The sequence below is a fragment of the Rhinolophus sinicus genome, chromosome 16 (assembly GCF_057876585.1).
Source record: "Rhinolophus sinicus isolate RSI-liver-muscle chromosome 16, RSI-T2T, whole genome shotgun sequence".
Classification (NCBI taxonomy): Eukaryota; Metazoa; Chordata; class Mammalia; order Chiroptera; family Rhinolophidae; genus Rhinolophus; species Rhinolophus sinicus.
This window is the reverse complement of record NC_142516.1, coordinates 135,645,936-135,672,154: the sequence shown is the minus strand read 5'-3', so window position 1 is coordinate 135,672,154 and position 26,219 is coordinate 135,645,936. Positions and strand designations below refer to the sequence as shown.

The following is a 26,219-nucleotide window of genomic DNA, read 5'->3' as shown; positions in this document are numbered from 1 at the left end:
TATGAAAATGCCTAACTTCCACCTTTGCTTCAGTATGGTCTTTCTGAAAGAAACTTATTTTAAAATTAAATGTGTTGTGTACAGGTTTATTTGAAACTCTTCCTGGTCGGGTCCAGTGTGAAATGTTACTAAAGGTTACGGAACAATGCTTCAACACATTGGAACGATCAGAAATGTTGCTTCTACTTTTGAGACGCTTCCCTGAAACAGTGGTGCAACATGGGGTAAGATGTGAATCTTTTCCTTTTTCTTAAGAGAAAATAAAGTTGATCAACAAATTCATCAGTATGGTTAGGAGCTATCATATATATTATTATAAAGCAGAAATTGTGAGGAACACCGGATAAGATTGAACTTCACTCAAGGAATCTTTGTCAGTAAAGCTAAAAGGATGACACTGTTATCAAACTTTATAAATTTCTAGTAGAAGTTGTCTTATCAATGTAAGGAAGCAGTCACCAAGTTTTGACAGTACAATCTTTAAAGTACAGTAAAGTTTTTGAAAAATAATCTTATTCCTCTGTATTCAACAATGTGTTTGAATTTAAATGAGAGCCATAGTTCGTTTATGGTCTTGACAGATATGTTTCTCAGATGCTTTTTCCCTTGGAACACTGTTTTTCCTCCGTTCCTCCCCTTATAGCTGTAATAATTATTGAGTGCTACTGGCAGGCATTGGAAAGTGTTAGGACTCTCCTATTCTCCACAGACCCCTTGAGTACACAGATGAGGAAACTGAGTCTTAAATATGTTAGTAACTTCCCATAGCCAGTAAGTGGGAGAATCAGGATTCAAATCATTTGTCTTTCCTACCTCTTCCTAGCTTCTGCTGGTCACTGACAATCTTTGTCTTTCCTTAACTTGCAGCTATATCTGCCTCCATTGTCACATGGCCTTCCCTGTGTGTCTGTGTCCCAGTGTCTTTACATGACCTTCTTATAAGGACACCTGTCATTAGATACAGGTCTCACCCTAATCCCATATGACCTCATCTTAACTAATTGCATTTATAAAGCGCTTACTTTTTTATAAGATAAAATCTGTATAAGGTCACGTTCTGAGGTTCTGGATGGACATGATTTCTTGGGGGAACACTACTCAACCCAGTATACTCCTTAATCATTGTTCTGACTTTTAACTTTCTGTGTTACATAATCTTTCACGTTGGTTGACCGCCAACCTTGTGCATCCCAAATGGTCAAAAGGAAGCTACTCAGACACTTTAGTAGATTTTGATAAGCTAACTTTCTACTATGCTAGGGCATCAGTAAGGGAAAAGTGGCCTTAAAACTCAAACAGTTGTCCAGCCTAGCCCAGGATGTATGACTAGCTACTCTGGACAACTCTTGAAAGTGATAAGTTTTATCTACATAATATATCTCGATTTGGAGAAAAGGTTAGTTTCCACATTTCTTAGAAAATCTCTATATCTCTATTACCATTCTAACTCTAATTCCAGTGCTTCCTTTAAGTTTTTGTTAGCGTCTTAATTTTACTAGTTCTGAGGAAAATAACTGAGATAAAGTGATCTGTGGTCAGGTGAATCTGGTGTTCCCTTCTGGGCTGTGTTGCTGATGCCTTCTTTTGTTTCCTAGTCTTTAAAATAAGAATATTTGTGTCTCAGGGAAATTTGAGTATACAAACTATGTGGTGAATTAAAAAATACCCTGTTTCTTCAAATAATTCTGATGTCTTAAACTGTAACACATTTAAATGATTCATTGTATTTTGAATCAGGTTGGCCTTGGGGAGGCACTGTTAGAGGCAGAAACTATTGAAGAACAAGAATCTCCTGTTAACTGCTTTAGAAAATTATTTGGTAAGAAAAATTGTATTTTGTTTTAATCCCATATGGTAAGTAGAAGATGTGGGAGTAAGCACCATTTCAGGGATCAGGTCATTTGTGGAAAACATAGGACTTCTCACATTATGAAATTTAGATCCTTGTTTATTTTTTCAGTCCAGTAGGCATTTCAAACGATTTCTAAATTTATATTATGTATTATTTGATCCCTTCCAAAGAATATGTGTGACTATGTATTAAAGTATGAAGTGTAATAATAAGCAAACATTTGAATTATCACCCAATGTAAGAACTAGACCTTTATCCACAGTGTACAATCTGCTTGTGTCCCCCTACTGACTATCTGCTGGTGTCCCTCTGCAGTGCAGTTTTAGAATAGATGTGCCATAAGGGTTTTTTTCCCAATATATTTTAGGTATTACATTAAGTGAACTCTAAAAGAATTTTTTCTGTTGTTAGAACCCTAGGGCAGACAGGTAGCTCATTGGTTTTTTCTTATTTTTCTCTTCAACAGTTTGTGATGTCCTTCCTCTAATAATTAACAACCATGATGTTCGATTGCCTGCCAATTTATTATATAAGTACTTGAACAAAGCAGCCGAATTTTATATCAATTATGTCACTAGGTCTACTCAAATAGAGAATCAGCATCAAGGTAAGTGGGAATCGCCTAGAATTTTGTTTAGACAGACTTTAGTAAAATTGCAAAGTCAGAAATCCATCATCATTCTGATTATTCTCTGGATACAGACCAGTTTGATAGTGTTTCTAAAAGATGGTTTCTAGAAGAAAATACTGTAGTTAAGAGATGAGATTTTTCTGGAACCGATTTTACCCCTTGATTGAAACAGTCAGCTTGCTGAACTGTAACGTAGTACACTGAGCTTCATATACATACCGCAGCTCAAAAGTCACTTTCTGCTATAACAATGGCCAGGTGTGGGTCCTTGAACAAACACATAACATATTGAGTTTCTATGCTCTTGCGTTTGAATGGGGAGTCAGACTTTTTTTCCTCTGTCAAATACCATATAAATAGTAGTAATGCTAATTGTAGGCTACTTTTTTCCCACATCTCAGGTGCCCAAGAAACATCTGATTTAATGTCGCCTAGCAAACGTAGCTCTCAGAAGTACATAATAGAAGGGCTGACTGAAAAATCATCCCAGATTGTGGACCCTTGGGAGAGGTTGTTTAAGATTTTGAATGTTGTTGGAATGAGATGTGAATGGCAGATGGATAAAGGAAGACGGTAAAAAATTGTTCATTTTTAGAACTGCCTAACAAATCTTTTGCTAGCATAATCTCAGTATCATAAAAAAAATAAACACTTTTTAGAAAGCATCTAATGTATAGGTACATCTCTCTTTGGGCAAATTCTGTAACACTCAGTATCTATGTAAAAGAAGGTGATTTTTTCACTTTATTAAAAGATTTACAACGGAAGTATGAACTATTAAGATGGTGTTGAGTTTGAAGTACTCCTTGGTGTTCAGAGGAAAGAGAAGCTATTTGGCATGTTTATATCATGAAATCTTAGTCTGATCACTGCTCTAATTTAGAAGGGGAATTCATATCCATATGCAGACATAAAGAATAATTTCACATGCCTAGAGCTACATTTAGTAGCTCTATTGGGGCATTTCTCTAGATGCTTTGCTGACATGCCCAGAGTAATTAAGTAAGTGTCATCCTCCTTCATCTTTCAGAAGCTATGGTGATATTTTACATAGAATGAAGGATCTCTGCAGATACATGAACAACTTCGATAATGAAGCTCATGCAAAATACAAAAACCAAGTGGTTTACTCCACCATGTTGGTCTTCTTCAAGAACGCATTCCAGTATGTCAATAGCATACAGCCATCTCTCTTCCAAGGTTGGTTTAAGCATTTCAGAGTGTCCCAAAATACTGGTCTCAACCAGGATGGTGAGGAAGATGAAAATGTTTACCTTAACATTGTTCTTAGATCCAAATAGTTGTGGGGTGATGCCAGTGCTTTTTAAGTTATTGTTGGTTATTCTGTAAGTACATGCTCATTAAAAATTTCTGTATCAAAAGATGAAGTGGTACTATGAAACTAAATGCAAATATTGAATGCCTTTACTTTAGAAAAGCAGCAGATGTAGCAAAGGATTGAAGTAGATTTCACAAAGACTTTGCAATAGACAAAGATTTTTAAAATAATATATATGCATAAAAACTCTAGAAAATGTGAAAAAGAGAAAAATAGGAGAGGGAAATCTCCCATCATCCTTCCAGTATTACACAGCCCTTATTTTTGTGTATTGCCTTACAGTCTGTCCTATATTTAGATTTGTTTGGAATTTGTAACCATAATGTATGTGTAACTTTGTAGCTTTACTCTTTTGGGTAATTTTATGATTCCTGAGTGTTGTAAATTTGTAGATATATAAGAACAAATAAGAGGAAGTAACTTTCACTTGTAATACATCACTGAGGGAGAAACTGTTAACAATTTGGTGTCTATCTGCACAGTCTTTGTTTGCTATACATACGAGGTCTGACAATTAAGTTCGCAAACTCATCTTAGAAAAAGTGCTACATACCTCATTGCTGAATATCACTACGGTCACCGTCGAAGTACTCCCCTTGGGAAGCTATGCACTGACACCCGTGCCTAGTCCACCCTTCAGAGCAATTGTCTGATGTCCTTTGCAATTACCCTTGATGTCCTGAATGTCATCAAAATGTCTTCCTTTCAATATTTCCTTTATCTTCGGGTAAAGAAAGGAGTCATTGGGGGCCAGATCAGGTGACGAAGGAGGGTGTTCCAATACAGTTGTTTGTTTACTGGCTAAAAACTCCCTCACAGACAGTGCCGTGTAAGCTGGTGCATTGTCGTGATGCAAGGGCCATGAATTGTTGGCAAAAAGTTCTGGTCGTCTTTTTCACGCAGCCTTTTCAGCACTTCCAAGTAGTTAATTTGGTTAACTCTTGTCCAGTTGGTACAAATTCATGATGAATAATCCCTCTGATACCAAAAAAGGTCAGCAACTTCGTTGCAACCAGTTCGCGAACCTAATTGTCAGACCTCGTACGTACTTGTTTGTTTACCTAGTTGGGGCCACACTGAACATATTATTAATGACCTATATTTTCACAACACTTGAGTAAACTTTCACCTGATATTAAGTATTCTTTTCCTTGCTGCATTTGTAAGTGTTGGTGTTTTCCCCCATCCATAGGTCCTAATGCCCCAAGCCAAGTTCCACTGGTTCTTCTTGAGGATATATCAAATGTGTATGGTGATATAGAAATTGATCGTAATAAACACATACATAAAAAGAGGAAGCTGGCTGAGGGAAGAGAAAAGACCATGGTAATCCTTTCTGATATGATTATTTACAGATTATATGTTTATGGTTTGCTAGAAATAAATCTTTGTAAAACATGGCTTTGGAGCTAAATTGATAAAGCTTAGATCTTTTAATTATAGAGTATAATTACTATATAAACCAGTGGTTCTTGACTAGAAGTGATTTTGCCCTTTTAGGGACATTTGGCAGTGTCTGAGGACATTTTTGATGGTCAGCTGGGTGGGGAAGGGTTGCTATTAGTACGGGGTGAGTAGAGGGCAGGGACAGGTGCTAAACTAATTCTACGGTGCACAGGATAGCGCCCCCACAACAAAGAAGTATCCAGTCCCAAAGGCCGAAAGTGCCGAGGTTGAGAAACCCTAGTATAAGTTATTTATACCTCTTTTCACTGAATGGCAATCAGTTAAATTTAAAAGGCAAAACCAAGCAAACTACATTGGCTATCTAGAGCAGGGTGCTGCGAGTACTGGTCTCAGAATGGAAAGTACCTGGGCATTCAGGGTAGGAAGTAATTATAACGCAGGAGAGATGGTGGAAAGGTTTTACGAAAGAGGTCAGATCAGCCTTGAAGGATGAATAGGGTTTTGTCATTTGGAATTGAGAAGTAGATTTTTGTTGAGAGGGGATAGAACCACATCAGTCTTCTCATTTGTCCAGGCAGCTGACGTGCAGGACCCTGATTTCCAAACATTTTGTAGAGAGGAGAGTCCTTTCTGTAAAATCTTTAGTGGATAGCCAGTGTGTAATGTGAAAGTGGAGACATGAAGGGCCCAGTAGTAAATATTTTAGGCTTGCAGGCCTTAGGATCTCTTGCAACTACTCAGCTCTGCTGTGACAGCCATAAACAATGGTAAACAAATAGTAAACTGGCCATGTTCCAATAAAACTATTTACAAAACAGGGTTTGGCCTGCAGGTCCTAGTTTGCTAACCCCTCCTCTAGTTGAAATGCCCAAGGGGAGCCTGGAGTCTCACCCACTTTTTCTCCGCTTCTCCTCTCCCAGTGTCAGTCCCCTTAACCCCTCTTTTTCAGTCCTTGAGTAACATTGTACTAGACCCTGCCATGATGAGTGACGTACCGTAAGATCAGTTTAATCTATAAATGTCCATAGATGTCTCTATAGACTATATAATATAGAATGGATTGGAGCAGGGAAGATGTAGCTATTCTGAATGTTTGTAAAGTTATTAACCCTTTTAACAAACTAAAATGTTTCCTCTCTGTAAAATACATAAGTGCACAATTTTGCAAATATTTCAGAGGTTGACAGGTTCTTTGAAATCCGACCATGAACCCCAGATTGAGAACTCTGTGCTCAACAGGCTTTCCCAGATGCTCTCTGTCTATTCTTTCTTTCCTGACATTCCCAGGTTGGGTAACTCGTTTCTGAGGGTGTGTGGTATATCCAGGTACTTCGCATTAAGGCCTCAGACACCTCTTTCTTAGATAACAGGTTGCATATTACTAGTTTTATACAAAAGCAATGCCATGTCCCCATATGTTTCAGTATATGTGACATAGCCCCATCCATCCATTTCTCTGTCTTACACTTCCTCCCCGTTCAAGCCGTCCCAGTCTCTTTCCTGGGTCATCAAATCAGCACCTTGTCTCCATGCTTTCATTCTTGATCTCCACAGTCTCTCCTCTACCCAACAGCCTGACTCATCTTTTTAAAACATGAATCAGACATTCATGCTTTACTACCTCTGATGGCTTCCCATCACGCTTGGAATAAAATCTATGCTCTGCACTTCAGCTTCCAAGCCCTTGCCGAGCAAGCCCTTGCACGCAGCAGACGTGTTGGTCTCTGTGCTCCTCTAGCACTCTGAGCCCGTCCTGCCTCCAGCCTCTGCCCCTCGCAGTGTGCACAGGTTAGAGTGCTTTTCTCTGCCAGGCTGGGTTGTCCTTCAGTTCTCAGCCCAAATATTTCTCCAAGTCCTCCCCCGAACGCCCATTAAAAGCCATCCAGTTTTCTCTCTTGATTACTCTCTTAATTCCCTGCATAGCCCTGTTGCTGTCTGTTTTTCCTTTGTTGTTTGGTTGGTTTACTGTCTGATCCTTCACCAGAATACAAGCCGTGTGGGGCCAAGGACATGGTCTGTTTTGTCTACCCCTGAATCCTATGCCTCAGAATAGTGCCTGACGCACAACAGGTTCAGAGCCTGAGCCACAGTAGACATGCAGTAATGTCTGGAGAGGGAGTGAGTGCCCATTCTTCTCTCAGGTTTGGCCTCCAGTCTGTGGCAGCGCTGTTGAAACCTGGCTCACATGTTCCTTTCCCCTTTTCACCTCTCTTGTGTCATCTACCACGCTCTGCTCCCATACCCTGGCCCTCCAAGCTGTCTGGGGTTTCCATCCATCTTTGTGTTCACTCTCTTCACTGATTTCATTGTGCTGGCCATTCTGTCCCACCTGATGCAGGTCCAGCCAGGTCTATTTGTCCGTTCACATCAGAGGACATACTTGATGATCCATGAGCTCAACTCATAGCCAACGTCTTGTTTTACTCATAGTATTGGGTTTTTTAAAATAACCTAGCATCTAAAAACAAGGAGACTGCTTGTAACAGTCCAGATGTCTGACTTCCCTTTAATAATTATAATATCTGGTAGCGCTGGTCCCTGATGGTGGCCCACAACTGGACTGGGTGGAGGCTGTTCACGTCAGATGGGCACCCAGCCTGATTCCTCTGCTCACATGACATGCCAGGCAGCTGGACTGGGTGTGGCGGCCAGTCCTCTCCTGTAGGTAATATGTTCCTACCCGCACACACTCCTGTGTGTTCCCTGCGGCCAGGACTCTTGCTTCTGAGCACCCTCTCAGAGCTTCAGAGTACTTTTCCATTTCAAAATCAGTTTCTTGAAATTCTACAACCTCTTTGGAACTGCAAACTAATCCCATCACACCTGAGGTCCCTTCCATAAACCCCTGATCTCGTTTTGAGGCAGGAATGTTTTCCAATGAACACACCATTCATTTTAGTATATCTTACTAGATTGCCAACACGTAGCAAGGAACAGGACCCTGATGAAATAGGATACCTGACAGGTTTTGATTGTGAAAGCGACCTGGGTATGTGTCATTCCTGAGGGAGGATAAGAATATGAAGCTAAATGGTGAGGAAGGGGAGGGTCCTCAAGCGTCAAGAAAGCAGGAGAAGACTAAGCTCTGAAAGTACGGGAGCAAGGTGGGTAGTGGGAGGGAGGTGCCTGGTTTTTCGGAGATTAGCTTGAGGAGGGGCGCTTTTAGCTAAAATGTTTGTACATATTTATAGATGATCTTAGTGGGGTAAAAATCTGCAGGAGAACTTAATTTGGGCCATTGAATTAATAAAAATGACCTTGGTGGAATATAAGATTTAAGAATTTCTTAGCCAAATAATATTAAGTGGAGTTGTTTTAACCTTTACTTTTTTGTCTTGTTTTGTTTGGCCAAATGTCTGACCACACCTCGTGACATTTACACTAGTAGCCTTTCTTTGAGTTCCTCTCTTTTCTTTGGTTTTATATTGAGGTGAAGAGCAAGAAAAGTAGGAATCTTTTTTTGTAAAATACAGAGGGCATTAATAGTAGATAAGTGCAACAAATGTGACTCCCGGCTGGACACCTTGCATTGCGGGAGCAGAGCTAACGAGCGGGTGACTATTAGTTATATGTATGAAGTGAAAAAAAGATAAACAGCAGTCGTTTCTATGAATTATTTCTCAGGGGACTCAGGCTTCAATTTTATTCCATTACATGACAAACTGTTATTTGGAAGCAAATTAAATAATGTCACATATTGGGAAAAAAGTAAACTACAAAGCAGGCTCTACTTAATTAAGATGTATCTCTGAATATAAATTTTTAATTTTTGGCTTTTATAACATTGATAATGTTGTTAAATTATTGGAAGTTTTAACTCTATATCTTCGCTCTGAAGCCAACATAAGCTTAGAATTTACAATTGGAGAAACATAAACTTAATTTTAAAAGTAAAACTTGTATGTGTTAGAGTGAAAAGATGAAAAATTTGTATTACTTTTTAAAACTAACTTGTTAAATTACAAAAAAAAATGTATTCTACTCATGATAGTATCCTTTGATATAAAATCCATATAGTAACCAGAATTGGCAGCAGTAAACATAATGTTATGGTATATGATTATATTGATACTTCAGTCATGTTCTTCACATTTTCTAAGCAGAGTTCAGATGATGAGGACTGTTCAGCAAAAGGAAGGAATCGTCACATTGTCGTCAATAAAGCAGAACTTACTAACTCAATTGAAGTGTTAGAAAGCTTTAAATTGGCCAGGGAGAGCTGGGAGTTGCTCTATTCCCTAGAATTCCTTGACAAGGGTAAGAATATGCTTGTCATGTTAGTGCTGTTTAATTCTTTTATATAAAATCATGCTAAAAAAATATGATTCTACTTGAAATGCTAAGTTACTTGTGGCTAATTAAATTGATTATAGTAGTTCACACATAGGATTCTTTTTGAGCGAGATATGTAATCAGTTATTAATGTTCAAATAACGATTTATCTCTTAGCTTCTATTCTAAGGGTATATTATAAACAGGGTTGGGTGAAGTTTGAGGGGAGTTTTGGGTCTTCCATAATTTGTATCATTGACCTTTTTGGGGGTTGTCTGTTTTGTGCTTTTGTTTTTGTGTTGGGGGGGTGTATTTTGTTTGCTTTTAATTGTTCTGTCCTATGGCTTTACGTCTTCCTTAAGCCACATGTAACAAAGAATACAGAAGGTAATGATATTTTTATCTGCGTTAATTGCACAGCTTAAAAAACTCAAAATCCAAACGCTACAGAAAGCCGTTTTCTTTTCAGTATAGACAAGAAACTACAGGGAATTTTATCTGTATAGTACCGGGGGTGCCAAAAACATGTATACACGTGACTTGGATTCATCTTTTATTATCAGTATATTTTGAGTATTACAGTGTTAATACAGTTTTTTCCTTTCTTAAAATATGTATGCATTGTTTTGGCACCCTCTGTATTTGAACTATTAAGTATTTCAATATTGGAAATCTCTAGCACTTCACTAACCAGCGTATTTTTACTGCACTTTGGAATCAAGGCTCATTACTTTCCATTTAGCTAGTAGACATTCCTCTGCTGGCCTGCTTCTGTCATATGCCTACACAGAGCCCTTGGTCCGATGTGTCATGTCATATTTTCTACTTAAACAGAGCATCATTCAGTTTCTCCGTGTCACATCCAGAATTGTGAACTCGTATGTGACTTTTGGAGGGGATTTTCCCTTTTATAAATTAACATTTTTAAAATGACTAAAACTCTTAGTAGGGTCATGTATCTATTATTTTAATTGAGTGAAAATAAAGTAATACCTTTTTCTGGGGAAAGCAGAGTAATTTTAAAAAATAAATGAGATAATATGTGAAAAGCATTTTGAGCAGTTCTTGGCATATGGCATGTGCTTAGTAAATGTTGGTGCCTAATAAAAATATTGCTTGTGTTTTACTGATAAGTATTTTATGTTCTAACTTTACATCTAATTGAAATTGTAGACCATTGTTTAAGAAATCAGTCTAAAGTTACTGTCCATTTTTTGGTAATTTGTCTCTGACAATTATTATCTCTTGCTGCATTTGTTAGTTTTGTTTTCTGCTTCTGTTACATATTTTTGGTAAATTTGCTTTGAATTCTCACTCAGAATTTACCAGAATTTGTTTGGCATGGAAGACGGATACTTGGCTTTGGTTAAGAATCTTCCTCACTGATATGATCATCTACCAGGTAGACGAATGCATGTGTTAAGTACCTGTGTCTTACACAAGATGTGTGTGTCCCTTTTGTGGATTATTAGTCCATGCTCTGAAGACAGATGTTGCGTCTTCAGTTATTTCATTTCAAAATAACTCCTGAATGACAAGGCTGCATCTTGTGTTACGTTTGGTATGTCCAGTCCCACTGCTTTATAAAAGTAAGATTTTTACTTTACAATAAAAGATGAATACTTCTTAACCCTACCCCTTTCTACTCTGGTGAAGTCTGTCTGCCTTGCTGTGCAGTTCTTGAGCTCCTTATACCCGGAATGGAGAGAGCAGATAATTCACTAACGGGATGGAGAACTTCCAGCTTTTGTTGTTGAAATGGACATGTTACTGCTTCCATCTTTCATAAAGGAGATGTGGTATTAGTAGTAAAATATTTGTGAAGAAGTGGTGTATTCAAATGTACTTTATCAAAAGGCTTCCGTTACTTTATGTAGTCTTAAGAATTAAAACCAGAAATACTTGCTAAGTCTCGTTTTTTGTCCTAGATGATCAAGCAGAGGTACCTTATTTGTAGTTGTTTGCTAGTTGCTTAATTAACTCTGGAGATTCATTTTTAATGGCAGTGTTTTTTCTCTCCATGCTGTGATGTCTTTCTAAGGGTCAATATAAAAAGGCAATAGCCAGCCTGCATCATTTAGCAGCTCTCCAGGGATCGCTTCCTCAGCCACAGATCACAGGACAGGGGACCTTGGAGCATCAGCGGGCCCTCATCCAGCTAGCAACTTGCCACTTTGCTCTAGGGGAGTACAGAGTGAGTACTGCGCGCCCTGCACGGGACCCTCAGATGCACTCAGCTACCCTGGGCTTTCTGTCTGTCCTAGAGTGGCTTTTTAATTTCATGCATGTTTACTTGAAATTTGGTCTTTCTGCCTAGATTTATTACCTAATCTTCTGAAAAAGCACAGTGATTTTGTTTCACTTATTTTTCTCTTTACTATATAGCTTTCCTGAAATTAGACTTTGTGCTTTTCACATTTCCTATTTTTTCCTTTTTGTTGGAGGATGATTTTTTTTTTTTTTTAATCTGGAATCCCTTTAAAGTGGAATCTGTCTGTTGTACTTGGACAGAAGGGGCCTTTACTAAGCAGGAAATGAGGATTTTGTTAGCTTCCCTGAATCTCATATTCTCTTTTTCATGGTGATGACACCTCCTAGGGGTGTCGTAGGAGCTGATGTAGAAAGTCTTCTGTTTTCTCTGTGATTGTGAGCCCTTCCTACCACAGGGTGGGGACAGTGTTCCTTATCTGTGAATCTCTCACAGCACCCATCACAGTAGTTTGCACAGCTCCGATACTTAATAAATGTTTGAATTCAATTTAAATGGTAAATATGTTCTTTATATATATGTAGATACTGTATAAATTTAAAACCACAGCCTAACACACAAACTCTGATTCTTATCTGTCTGTATGTTAGGTTGATTACTGTGTGATTAAAAATGCTGAATTAAGTTTTTTAACTTGGACTTTGAAATGTGATTTATAATTTGCCAAGAGTTTTAGAAAGAAAAAATTAGAGAGTATGTATAGACTATGTGCATTTAAAATTGAAAAGGCTTTTTTACCGTCATTTGTGTCATTGGGTGCCTAATGCTAAGTTTCGATCAATTCCTTCCAAGATCTTCAGACAGCACATGTTTACCCACACAGATACACATATGTCATGTAGACTTAGACGGCTACACAGCCGTTCTGCATTGTAGTAGAAACTGTAAAATAAACCAGGAGATTGATTAAGCTAGGCAAACGCCTTCTCTTTGAGGGCTTCAGTTACAGCTCTAAGCTGATCACAGTTGGGCCTACATTTTTGGTTTCTAACTACTGCCTGTCTTCAGCTCAGACTCAACATGTCCAGAGGCAAGTTTCCTTAGTTCTCTGGCCCTTCAACAGGAAATGGTCAAGTCATGGTTGACTCTTACTCTAGCTAATCTTTCGGATTCTTCCAGTATGATACTAATATCTTTGCTATAGTGCTTTTTATTTCTAGTGCCACCACCCTAATCCATGGTTTTTAACTGAGTTTTTTGCCTATAACCTTTTTTCCATTCCTATAAATGATTGTCATTGCTTTCTAAAATAATTGCTGTCATCATTCCACTTAATTAAAAGATTGACTTTCTAAGTACCCAGAGTTGAACCATGGTCTGGGGTGGAGAGCAACGCAGGATATGGGATCTGCCTTTGAGAACATATAATTTGAGTTGGAGAGAAAAGTTTAAGACAGTTAAAAATCAAATATTAAGTGGTATGCCTCAGACATGTGCATAATAAGCATTCACCAGCGTCCATTTAGTCAAGACAAGATTTATAGAAAAGGTTGGCTGGAGGTGGGTATTGAAGGATGGCAGCATAGGACTCTGGAGTACAAGTTTTAGTCCCACTACATATTAGCCCTATGACCTGGCGCAAGTTATCTCACCAGACTGTCTAACTCAAGTTCAAGTTCTTAAGTACCAAGCTGCCAGTCTCTTGAAGCTAAAGCTTCACAACCTTGTGGCCACGGGGGGATTCTAGATGTGCCAAGGTACCAGCCCCTCAGCCCTCAGGGCAGTTAGTTGTGGCTTAGGGCAGCTAGAGCCCCCAGGGCAGTTGCTGCCAGCTCTGGGCAGTCTTACAAATACTATTTTCTATAAGTGCCAAGACATAAAAAAAAGTTGAGAAGCATGGATTTAAGATTCTACTTCCTCATCTGCAAAATGGAGAAAATCAGAAGGTTGTGCCTGACACACAGAAAGTGCTTCCTCAGTGGAATCTGATTGTTGTTATTAAAGTCTGAGTGGGTAGATGGAAGGTGAGTGGTGATGCCTTACTCCCTGTGGACCCCAACCAGCCTTCTCCAAGTAGCACTGGAGGCCTTCTCTCATCCCGCAGCTCTGCATCTGTGCGGTCGTTTTTATCTGTATTTCCTAAACCACACCCTCCTTCCCCTCAAGTAAATCACCTAACCTGATATACAGCCCTTACCCACATCTTTCTCTCCACCTCCGAAAACCCTTTTTTCTTTTCCATATTCCAAATCCTTCCCCCTTTAAGCCTTAGACCAGAATAACTTGCCTGCCTGCTAGTTTAGCCTCTTTGTATTTCTATTTCATTTTAAATTATGTTCTATATCATTACTATTTAGTTTTCTACTATAGATCCTGTTTCGTTAATTTTTCTATTCAATGAGTTAGTAAATATTTTTAAGAAAGGGACATACTGATTTTGGATGCCACTGTGCTGTTTAACACCTTGGCAGTTTAATTACTTTTTAAGTTTTGCTTTTTTTTTTTTTTTTAACAGCAGAGAAATGAGTTATGCTCCCTCAAAGGTCTAGTACCTAGATTCAATCTTACTGTTACTTTTCTACAGGCACTGTTGTGCAGACGGTAATGGTCATAGAAAGAATCTCGAGGCATTGCTGCAGCCCTGTGTGTGCACACGTTGCCCAGTTTTATGCAAACATTTCAGTGTGATGTTGATTTGGGTTCAGTTTCAGAAACTTCAGATTAGTTCCTTTTGTCTTATTTTCTTTAGCTGACATGTGAGAAAGTCCTTGATTTGATGTGCTACATGGTACTCCCCATTCAAGATGGAGGCAAATCACAGGAAGAACCCTCAAAAATAAAGCCCAAATTTAGAAAAGGTACAGTGACAAGTTTTATTTTTATTTTATGAAAATAGCTTTAGGACTGAAGGCTGGGAAATTTTTATAATTCTTGAGAAGATAGTATTGTGTGGAGTGGGTAGATGCCTGACCACTGCACTGTACACCTGAAGCTGAAGCTGAATAATATTGAATGTCAACTATAATTTTATATATATATATATATATATATATATATATATATAGTCACGGGATATGGAGTACAGCACAGGGAATAGAGTCAGTGAAATTTTAATAGCTATATACAATGTCAGAGGGGCAATAGATTGGGGGAGGGGGTTTGCCACTTTGTGGGGGGTGAAATGTCTAACTTTTGCATTGTTTTGTACACCTGAAACTAATAAAAAAGAAAAAAAAAGAAGATAGTATTGTGTGACCTGCAAGGCTTGACAAATTGTATGAAAAGTTAATCCCTTGTCAAGCGTTTTCTTGGCTCTGATTTCATAAGCAGCTGTAAATTTGTCTTTCCTCCAAAGTTCTCTTCATTTCTTGAGTTTGTTCTCTCTTCAGTTGGGAATTCCTTTTCCTGCCTTTACCAATTCTAAGAAAACTTGTAGGTGATTAGTTGAGTATGTTGTAGCATACCCTTCTTGGGCTGTTCTGAGCTTCAGGTGACACATCGCTTGAAAACTATATAAATTTAGTTGTAATGCTTATATAAGAAAGGAAGAAGACTCGCTGTCAGTGATCTTAACTTTCACTTTAAAAGCAGAAAAAGACAAGCAAATTAAGCCCAAAGAAAGTAGAAGGCAGGAAATAATAATGTGAGCAGAAATCAATAAAATAAGGAAATTAATAAAGCCAAAAGTTGATTTTGGCTTTATTAGTTTGTTAAAAATTAACAAAATTGATAAACTCCTAACAAGATTGCTCAGAAAGACACTAATTACCAGTATCAGGAATGAAAGAGGGAATGTCACTACAGATCCTACTGAAATCAAAGGCCATTAAGAGAATAAGTTTTGAGTAACTTCATGCCAATAAATTCAACAATTTAGATGAAATGAAAAAATTTCTTGAAAACACAACTTACCAAAATGCACACAAAATGAAATAGAAAATCTGAATGTTCTGCTATTGCTCAAAGAAATTAAAATTTGTTATCAGAAGCCTTCCCACAAAGAAAACTCCAGGTCTAAATGGCTTCACTGGTGAATTCAATCAAGCATTTAGAAAGAAATAACACCAGTACTACACACAGTCTTAATAGAGGAAGAGGGAACGCTTTCCAATCCAGTTCTTAAGGTTCCCGTAACTGATTGCAAGACCAAACAAGAGCATTATAAAAAAACATTAAAAGCCAGTATCCATCATGAACTTAGATGCCAAAATCCTTAACAAAATAAGAAGGGTAATACTCGTACATATGCCTAAGTATGTCAGGAATGCAAAAGTTGTTTAACATTCGAAAATCAATCACTGTGATTCACTACATTAGCAGATTAAAGGAGAAAAATATATGATTATCTTAATAGATGCAGGCAGAATTCAATTATGTTTACATTTATCACTCCTGATTTTAAAAATCTTAGCAAACTAGAAATAGAAGGAAACTTCCTCAGCATCATACTTAACTATGAAATACTGAATGCTTTCCCCAAGAGCAACAACAATACAAGAATACCTGCTCTCACTGCTTCAATTCAACATACTGGAGCATCTAGCTAATACAATAGGCAAGAAAAAGAAATAAAGGCATAAAGGTTAAAAAATACTGCCTTCATTCACAGCTACATATTTGACAACATAGAAAGCATAAGAAATCTCCAAACAGAATAACATCAAGAAACATACTTAGGGATAAATTGAATAAAAAATGTGCAAAATCGTGTTTGTAGAGCAGAAGACTCAATATTGTTAAGGTACCAGTTCTCCCCAAATGTGTCTATCCATTCAGTACAATCCCAGTCAAAATCCCAGCAGATTTTTTTTTTTTTTTTTGTAAAAATTGACAAGGCTGACTGTAAAATTTATATGGAAATACAAACTACAGTAGCCAAAACAGTTTTGAAAAAGGTGAACAAAATTGTGTGACTTAATCTACCTGATAGCAAGACTTAATGTAAAGCAACAGTTATTAAGACAATATTGGCATGAGTGAAGAATCTAGAAACAGACCCACACAAATATTGTTAAATGATTTTCAACGAAGGCGCCAAAGTAATTCAGTGGAGAAAGGAAAGCCTTATCAATAAATGGTGCTGGAACAAATGGATTTTTATGTGGGGAAAAAAAACGAGTCTCGACCCTTATATTATTCACAAAAGTGAATTAGAAATGGAGTATAGACTAAATGGAAAGGCTAAAATGATAACATTTTTTAGAAGAAAAGATCTGCAACTGATAGTAGATAGATTTCTTAGGACACTGAAAACTTTCTAGAAGAAGAAAGCATGACAGTTTTGATAATTATTAAAGCTGCTTGAAGTACATGGCAGTTCATTATACTTTTATGTTTACTTTATATATGTTTGAAATTTTCTATAACAAAAGGTTTTAAAATATACATATAGCCCAGACCCCTTCAAAAATGAAGTTTCTCTGTGGAACAGAAATAGATGAGGTGGGTAAGACTTGACCTAGGAGACATCAGGACTTATTTTAAAGGTATAGTAACTAAGATAATCTGGTATTGGCAGAGAGATTGACCAATGGAACAGAAGAGAGAACCAAGAAATGGATGGCATTACAGTTCAGTGGGGGAAGAATGAATTCATCTAAGTGGTACTGGGACAATTGATTACCCAAATGTAAAAACAACAACAATGAAAGTGAGATCCCTCCTTCATACTACACAAAAATTCTTTAAATTTTATGATTTAAATATGAAAACTAAAACTTAAACTTGTAGAAGAAAATCTTTGTGCCTTCTAGGTAGAGAAAGATTTAGCTACCAAAGCACACACCGCAAAGGAGATGATCAAGGTTTTGGTTTGAAAACCATTGCCTAAAGTTTTTTCCACAAGCATGGAAGAAAATATATGGGGGGAGGGAGGTTGACACAGTGTGAGGGATATAAATGATAAACATCTAACTATTACTTTGTTTTGTGCACCTAAAACTAATAAATAAATAAAAAAAAAAAAAAAATATATATATATATATATGAATGTTTAGTTCAGCATTGTTTATAATAGTGAAAAATTGGAAATCTCAGTGTCTGCCATAAAAGAATAGATAAATCAATTGTGGCATATGTAAACAACAGAATACTGTGTAACATTGAAAATTGGAGGAGGGGGCAAATGGGTGAAGGGAGTCAAAAGGTACAAATTTCCAGTTATAAAATAAGTAAGTCCTGGGGATATAATGTACAGCATGGTGACTATAGTTAGTAATACTGTATTGCATATTTGAAAGTTGCTCAGAGAGTAGATCTTAAAGTTTTCATCACAATAAGAAAAATATTCTGTAACTATGTATGGTGATGGATGTTAACTAGACTTATTGTGGTGATCATTATGCAATACATACAAATATCAAATCAGTATGTTGTACACCTGAAACTAATGTGATGTCATATGTCAATTATGCCTCAATTAAGAAAAAAATCAATGACCTAGAACTACAGGTATTAGTATCAAAAATGTAATTTGCAGAAGGGTACATATGCTATGTCACCATTTACATGGTAGACTGAATACATGGAAAATATTCCTGTGTTGTGTGAATATAAATTTCTGCATTAAAAGTATGCAATGTGCATAGGGATGATAAACACCATATTCAGAATAAAATTTACCTCTAGGGAGGGAGGAAGAGAATGGGATCGGAAAAAGTACACGAGAAGCTTCAACTGAATTTGTGATAACTTATATTAAAACCTTTAAAAATGAAAGCAAAATGTTAACATTTTTTAAAGCTGATTGGTGAGCACACTGGTGTTTGTAATATTCTCTCTACATAATTTTCTGTATATTTGAAATGTTTTCTAATAAAAAGTATTTAAGCAAGCTTAGGAAAGAAGATTGATAAATGAAGTCTAGAGACTGTTCAAAAACCAATTTCACCTTCAGTAAATATAGTTAAGGCTTAAATGTATGAAATCATGCAACTGTTGCTTGTCTTTTTTTTTAAGGAAAGCATCTTAAACACATGCTTTTCAAAGCTATTTTCTTTGGTAATGACAAATATATTGTGGACTTTTGTTAGGTTCGGATCTGAAGCTCCTGCCTTGCACCAGCAAGGCTGTCATGCCGTACTGCCTGCATTTAATGTTAGCTTGTTTCAAGGTAAGCTTAAAGGTGATGAGTGTGAATGTTCATTTGTCATGAAAGACATTTAATTTGCATTGTTGTTCTGATGATCTGGAATGACTCGAATTGAGAGCCTTGAGAATGAATGTTAGTTTAGTCCTTTTAAAGTGCAGGTTGGTATAGAGAAGAATTACGTGGGCTAAGAATTAACAAATATTTATTAAATATTGTCTGTACTAAGCAAAGATCAGTACGAAGTGATCCCATCCTTGAGAAGTGGGACAAACATGCAAATAATTGGCTTGTAGTAGTGTTCAGTAAATATTTTATAAATTAATATACAAGTCAGAATATATTAGCTACAGAAGAAGGGAATATAAATGTAGTTGGGTTCATAGAGGGGTGATAAGTTTATTATCATGAAGATATGGTGAGTGGAAGCATTTTAGGCATCAGGATGAACAGCAGCAAAGGCCCAGAAGGAAGGTTAAAGACTGTTGGCTGCAGGTATTATGGGACCTTAGAGTAGGCAGGTTTATGAGCGAGAGAACAGTATCGCGTCTCCACTTTAGGGCAGTTAATTCCAACCTAAACTCATCATCAGAATCTCTTGGGGTGACAGAAACAATTTAAAGGTGATTTTAGACATAGCTGCTCATTTAGAACAAAAAGTCCTTTGAAGTTTCTCCAGTTCACATTCCTGTTTCCTTCCTTGTTGCCCACGGCCTTTCTTTCTCCCTGGTCCATGTTCTCAATCCCATCTCTCCCAGATGGCTTCTTGCCCACCCTCCAGCCCCACTGTCTCCTTAAAAGAAATCCCCAAATTCCTCTATTTATAGACTGCTCAGCTTTCTCTCTCCCTTATTTCCAAATTCAGAGCTTCAGGCCCACCGTGCCTGGCTAGGTCCCATCAAGATGCTCATGTAAACGCGTTGCCAGCGACCATTTTCACAGCGCAGGGGTAACCAGGGCTCCTCTGGTCAGGACCCACCCTCCTGCGTGGGCAGTTGTGATGTTTGCAGGGCGGGTTTGTTTTCTGCTTTGTTCCCTTCTTACTCATACCACAGCATTATTTTTAAGGAAGTGATGATGTTTGGTGTATTTCAGATTACACCGTGATTCTTTTTCCTATCGTGTCTGCATACGTCTTTGTCTTGCAGCTTAGAGCTTTCACGGACAGCAGGGACGACATGGCGCTGGGGCACGTGATCGTCCTGCTTCAGCAAGAGTGGCCACGGGGAGAGAATCTTTTCTTGAAAGCTGTCAGTAAGATTTGCCAACAAGGAAATTTCCAATACGAGAATTTTTTCAATTATGTTACAAGTATCCTTTTTCTTGTTTAAGCATAAGAAATTTTGATCTTTTTTTTTTAATGAATTCTAGGTAGAAATAATGGTTTTCACTGGGGGAAAGGGAGAAGAAATGGAGGATTAAAAATGGGACTTGTGAAAGTCATAAAAGGCTTTAAAGAGGTAACGCAAGGAATCAGGAATGACTACCCTGTTCCATTTTCCACTTCCAGCGACTTCAGGAAAGTACCCAAGATGCCTGAAGTAATAGCCTACAGGTTCCTGATAGGCCCAGAATGGCTGGTTTGGCCATAGACTATAATAGTTCAGCCATAGAATATAATAGTGGTCTTCGTCTAACAGAAGAGGGCCTCCAGGGGCCTCTCCTGGGCCATTGCTGTCCCCTGGGGTCGGGTTGGAGCACTGCAGTGGCTGTCCCAGCTGCCACTGGGTGTCACCACAGATGCTTCCCAACCCAACAGTTGCTACCAGGGATAGGGACGTTGGATTTCATACTGTCTGTTAGGGAAAGACCACCTTTGAATCAAAGGTTATGCATCAGTTTGGTATTTATACTTTATTGCTTATCTTAACACATTATTTTTGAGTTGCAAGGAATCTCATATCCTTGTCCAAGTGCCCAGAGCAGTAATTCTTAACCTTTTTGGGGGATACAACACCCCTCCTCCTCTTTCATCTCTTATTAAGAAAATAGAAGTTTTTGCTCTTATGACCACATAGCATGTTTGATTATCATCTTTTATCTTTGTGAGGTAGTTTGGTCAGTTTAAAAATCATTAGTTTTAGAATCAGGCAGACCTAGGTTCCAGTACTGACTCTACAATTGTTAGTGGGATTACTCAGTCACTACAAGCCTGTTTCCTCATCCAAGAGACCAGAGCACTTTGCTCTTCATGTGGTTAACCTGAATCTGGCCTGCAGATATTGATATGCTGGAGGAATTCGCCTACTTAAGAACTCAGGAAGGTGGGAAAATTCATCTGGAATTACTACCCAATCAAGGAATGCTGATCAAGTAAGCAGACTGTCTCTTGCCCTCCCATGCTAAGTGCTCTCCTTCTGTGTGCTTGTAGGACATACTTGTAAATTTACATACCTTTCAAAAATTTAATAGAAAGGAATCCAAACCTGATCTCTTTTTTTAAGAGTAGGTTTGATTCTGGATACCTTTCCCAAGACTTCCCATTTCCATAGCTACATTTCTGATAACATGTTGCTTCAATTGGGGTGTTCCTGTTACTTTTGAAACTTTTTCACTAGATGACAGTCTCATTCATGGTATCTTTTCCGTTCCAAAATTTGCAGTTTGATTCTATAAATTTTTTATTAGACTTAGAGTGCTGTCAATTAAGAAAATCCATGCTTAATTGTACCTGATTAGGACAATTCATTAGGAAAAACTACAAACGTTATTTATAAATTGCACTTGTTCAGTATTGAATTGAAGCTCACCTAAGCTCTCCTCATTGCTTACATAGAAAGCAATAGAAAAATACATAAATATTTTACAAAGAAAAACAGCCGGTCTAGACCTCCAAGAGTGCACCTGCCCCAATAAGTGATGGTGGGGTGCTTGGCCTCAGGCATGCCGCCCTACACCGAGAGAAAGTTAGTGACCATTTATGATTTTTAAATAGCTCATAAATCTTGCTTCTATCCTTTAGTCCTCGTTGTAATTTGGATAATATATCCTCTGTGACTGAAATGCCACGCAGTGTGATTTTCGTACTTCCTCCTTTGCACCCTGCATATTCAGCATGTCTTCAGTCAGTGTAGAGCCACTGCAAGAGACTGAACCTGAGTGAGAAGAAAGTGTTGCTAAGGCTGAACACATTTTCCTTTTCCCCTCAATTGTGAAATGAACAAGTTTTCAGTCGTTGAAAGCCAAAATCCACATCTTGTTCTATCTTTGTAGAGTCTTAGAAGTCTGAGAGAGGAAAGTAAGAGATGTTCATTCTGGATATCTATAACCTCAGTCATTCGGTGCATAGAAACAACATGTCCGGTCAATAACAGAGTCTTGTGGAATCCAGTCTGAGGAATGGGAAAATTAAGGGGGGGGGCGGGTTCTTGTCCTTCATCTTGTAAATGTTATTAAATACTTTAAACATATAAAAAAATGCTTTTTTTTTGTTTGTTTTTGTTTTTTTTAAACATAAGACCTTTATACATTAGGTTGCTTCAGCAAGATGGACTGGACATGCTCATCTTCCCATCTCCATTTACTTCCCTAAGACTGTGAATACAAACTATGGGAACAATAATTGCAGGTTCAAAATATTCTTAACAGTGTTTGAGAAGAAAATTGCTTTTTGACATGGGAGCCTCCGTAACCCCTTTTGTGTTGTGATTTCTTTTCTAGGTTTTTAGGCTGGATATACAAACATACCTTTAATAGTTTTTTAGTTAATTCAAATTAACACTAATGATATAAATTATTATAATATAGAGCCAGCCTTAGAACCAACTTCATCTACTTAGGATTAAACCTATGGATAATTCTCACTTTACTTAGATAATGCTTAACTGTGGAAGTGGGAGAGAATGGATTGCCAAAAAAATCAACAGTGGAATCTCAGTTTACTATACTGGGACCTTTCTTTTTTAGCCAGTTTTTATTAAGCTAAACAGTGACCTGGATTACATGCAGAGAACCCCGTGGACAAGGAATGAATCAAGTAACTGTTGGACACCCAGATAATATCACTGTTATGCGTTGTTTAAGGGCAAGGCATTGATTCACAGCGTACATTTCTAGGCTATGAGGGATAATTCCATGCTCCCACCTTGGTCATTATAACCCTTAATTTCTTCTAACTGCCCTGTAGAAGACCATTAAGCCTCATAGGAAACCTGCTTCCATCAGTTTGGAGGCAGGAATTGGCGTTGTTATTCAGGGAGTTGACATTGTAGGAATTTGTCCTGTCTTCACTGTGTGAGTCTCAAGGTTCATTTAAAACCAGCATTTCAAATTACTTATGCCTCAACTACAGTGGGAAAAGCAAACTGCATACGCCAGAGCACTCTTGCTAATTGAGGTATGATTGGAACCTTGAGTAAAACTATATTCCTTTTCCCTTTGGGATGCAAACAAATTCTCTGAGAAGCCACTGAAGACCTTTTGGGGGGCCCCTGCCGCTTAGTGGCAGAGATGTTGTAAACAGTGTACAGTCCCTCCCCTTGGGTAAGGTTGTGAGTCCGTCCTAGTTGTGGCATCTCGGATGCAAGCAGGTACAGTACGAACACTGGGGCACCTGGGGCCTGCCTGACATTTTGCTTTTATGTATTGTAAAATAGAGAAAAATTTCTATGCTGATATTTGCAGTATCTTAGTTGCATTAGACTGGATGAAAATGGAAAACGGTGTCTTGTGTATGCTCTGAATAGGGTGGATAATGATATTCTATGAGTTGATCACCCAGCTAATATACTAAATCTTTGTTGTTACAGAATTCTGCAAAGCCATGGGTCCCAGACTCTTTTTTCCCCCATTTTTCCTTTTTTCAGTACTTTTTGAAATTCAATCTCAACCTTTCTTTATCAGGAAAATTGCCAGCCCCTCTAGTCCTCTTGGAAGGGCCTCTTCACTTTGGGGCTTCAATCCTGTCAAGGATGGTTACAAAAAGTCACCAGGTCTATTTCTGGGATTGGCATGGGCGTGAGAAGAGTGGAGAGTGAAGGATGCTGGATGTGAAAACGTGTCTTCTCAAGTGTTAACCCCTCTCCCCACCGCCATTCAGTTGCATCTCATCGTCCTTCCTCAGTGGTTGCTTTTTATGCCAAATCTCAAGTGGGCTGAGCTCGGAGACCAGGAACCAAGATGCCTGTGGACAGGCCTCAGCAGCGGGTGCAGTGAGAGGGCTCACTAGCTTCTCCCCGTCGTCCTGACACAGCTGCAGCCAGGGGCCGGTGGAGGTTAAAGGGTTTCTGTATAGTCTGCTTCTGGTCTTGTGCATTTTCTCTGGCGTGTTGTTTTTGCAGTGCAGGGTGAGTCGGTGTGGGTGTTTGAATGCTGCTGTTTGCTGTTTTTTAAAGGCCTTCTAGCCCTCCCATGGGGTTACTGCAGCAGGAATTCTTACCTGTGCTTCAGCCCAGCATACAGACTGCTGACAGGTACCAAGTGGAAAAACACCTGCTCATAGTGTGCTGTTATGTCAACATGTTTTACTGCCCATGGTTTTCAGCTCTTTGTTCCTCAGTGCTCTTCTTCATGCTTTATTTTTTTAATTTGTTCTGCATTCCTTGGCAAACCATCTGGTTGTAATATTGTAACATTTCTTATTTTTTCCCATAAGTTGCCAGTGTTTTTGTGTTCGATTTAAAAATCATTATGGATCTAGAAAAACATGCAAGTTATATAGAACTGTCAGATTTAAGTGCACATTAGGCACTAAACTATGATTCTCTTTTTATAAAACATAAGGCATTCAATTATAACTACATAAGGATGCCGAAGCTTATTTTAAGTACATTTTTATTGTTGGATTTTCATATTAGTGACCAGTGTTGAGGTTTTGATCTCAGCAGGCATTAGCACAGTATTTGCCTGCCATCGATACTGGTTTTTAGACCTTAATGTTACAAATTGAAAATATTTGGTAGGCTAGAATGTCATGTTTATTAGCTGATTTATCTTGTTAAACCACAAAAGTTAAGTAATTCTCTTCTTCATCAAAATTTGCCAGAGGGATAGAGGCTCTGATAGAAATATAATTGCGTTGTGTTGCCCTGTCGATATGGCAACAGTACCATTGAACCATGACCAGCAGGACACATTTTATTACGCTTTGCTTGTATTATGGGAAAGTCTGCTTTGAACCATCAATACCCTTGAGCTTACTGTCCGCACATACCAGTAACTTGGTTGGTTAGTGAGTCAGCTCCAACATGGGGTTGCAGTAAGATCAGAATCTCAGGACAGCATAAAATGGTCTGCATCTGTTCCCCGTGGGAATCGGCCTCGGCCTCCCTGACACGGTGTCCTTGTTCCCGAGTTCACCAGCCAGACGTGACTAGAAATGTCCACAGAGAACTGTGTGTTTCCTCCATGGCTTGGCCATTTCACTGCATGTTCTTTAAAATGTCCGTGGGCAGTGTGGAGTGGCCAGAAGTATCCTTACGAGTCTCGACAAAGCCGGGGTGTTTTTCTTCTGCTGCACTGCAGCCTTGCTTCTGTGGTACTTCTATGCTAAATTTTTTAAAGTCTACAAATTTTAAAGCACAAACATTTTAGAGTGGTTTCAACAGTTTTATTTTGGCCAATACATAACAATCCAATTTTAAGTCTCTGTCACTGTGTCTGATGCAAGTGAAGCAGCAGGGGTGGGGAAGGGAGATGGCTTCTATTTGTCTAAATCCACCAAATTGCTGAACTAGTAGTTAAAACGCCTTTCCTTTTAACCGAACCTGTTGGATTTTGCTAGATTATTCTTTTCTTTTCTTCATTTTGGTGGGATTTCCTTTGTGATTTCCTTCTCTAAAGCACAACTTTTTGGGGTATAATTAGAGACCTTGCTTGTGTTCCCACCTGCCCTCCCACCAATGTGCACGTGGAGCAGATCTGGTGTTCACGTGGCTTTCGCAGGCCATTGGCTGTTCTTCATCGATTTCTGCTTCTCTCCCCACCTGTGCCAGACTCTTGTCTTGGGACCCCCAACTCCTCCTGCTTCTCAAGCAGACATGAATCTGGCTGGGCTCACCACTTAGAGGAGCTGTCCTGTTCTGGCAGCACGGGGACAGAGACATGCTTGAACCCCGGTGGCTGTGCACAATCCCTGAACCTTTCACGGAGCACCGGCCCAAGGGGCCAGGGACCCAAGCTCAGTTTGGTGACTGGTTCATTGTGGTTTTCCTCCTCCCTGCTGCTGCCTCTGCAGTCAGCTGGCCTGACTAGGCACGAGCTGTGTGCTAGTGTGAACAGGGACCCAGTCGGCCCAGAGTAACGGAACTGTGCACAAGTCAGCATAGGGATGCAGAACGTCAAAGCTGCAGGAGTTCAAAAGCAAAGCAGGTGACATTTTACCAGACATTTAGATGTTTAAAATATCCTTTTACTGAGTGGGAAAGATGTCATTCTAGTTTTAAGTCTTTCTGAGAAGGATTAGGCGAAGGGGTTGGTTGGTTA

At 38.6% G+C, this 26,219-nt stretch overlaps 1 protein-coding gene across 6 annotated transcripts in view; it reads left to right on the top strand.

The window, feature by feature from the left end:
- Positions 1-26,219, top strand: part of INTS10 (integrator complex subunit 10) — a 30,256-nt gene that overhangs the window by 3,498 nt on the left and 539 nt on the right. For 2 of the 6 annotated variants that reach the window (XM_019742094.3, XM_074329588.2), the window contains 14 exons: positions 85-224; positions 1,738-1,819; positions 2,319-2,459; positions 2,885-3,056; positions 3,514-3,683; positions 5,015-5,148; positions 9,333-9,486; positions 10,821-10,903; positions 11,543-11,695; positions 14,460-14,568; positions 18,742-18,821; positions 19,946-20,108; positions 21,017-21,110; positions 24,131-24,208. In XM_019742094.3, coding sequence (XP_019597653.3) covers positions 85-224; positions 1,738-1,819; positions 2,319-2,459; positions 2,885-3,056; positions 3,514-3,683; positions 5,015-5,148; positions 9,333-9,486; positions 10,821-10,903; positions 11,543-11,695; positions 14,460-14,568; positions 18,742-18,821; positions 19,946-20,108; positions 21,017-21,110; positions 24,131-24,208 — 1,753 coding nt within the window. Of the gene's footprint in view, positions 1-84; positions 225-1,737; positions 1,820-2,318; positions 2,460-2,884; positions 3,057-3,513; positions 3,684-5,014; positions 5,149-9,332; positions 9,487-10,820; positions 10,904-11,542; positions 11,696-14,459; positions 14,569-18,741; positions 18,822-19,945; positions 20,109-20,968; positions 22,791-24,130; positions 24,209-26,219 lie in introns of those variants that run through there. The other 4 variants (XR_012495498.2, XM_019742096.3, XM_088793614.1 and 1 more) reach the window with 4 other exon arrangements.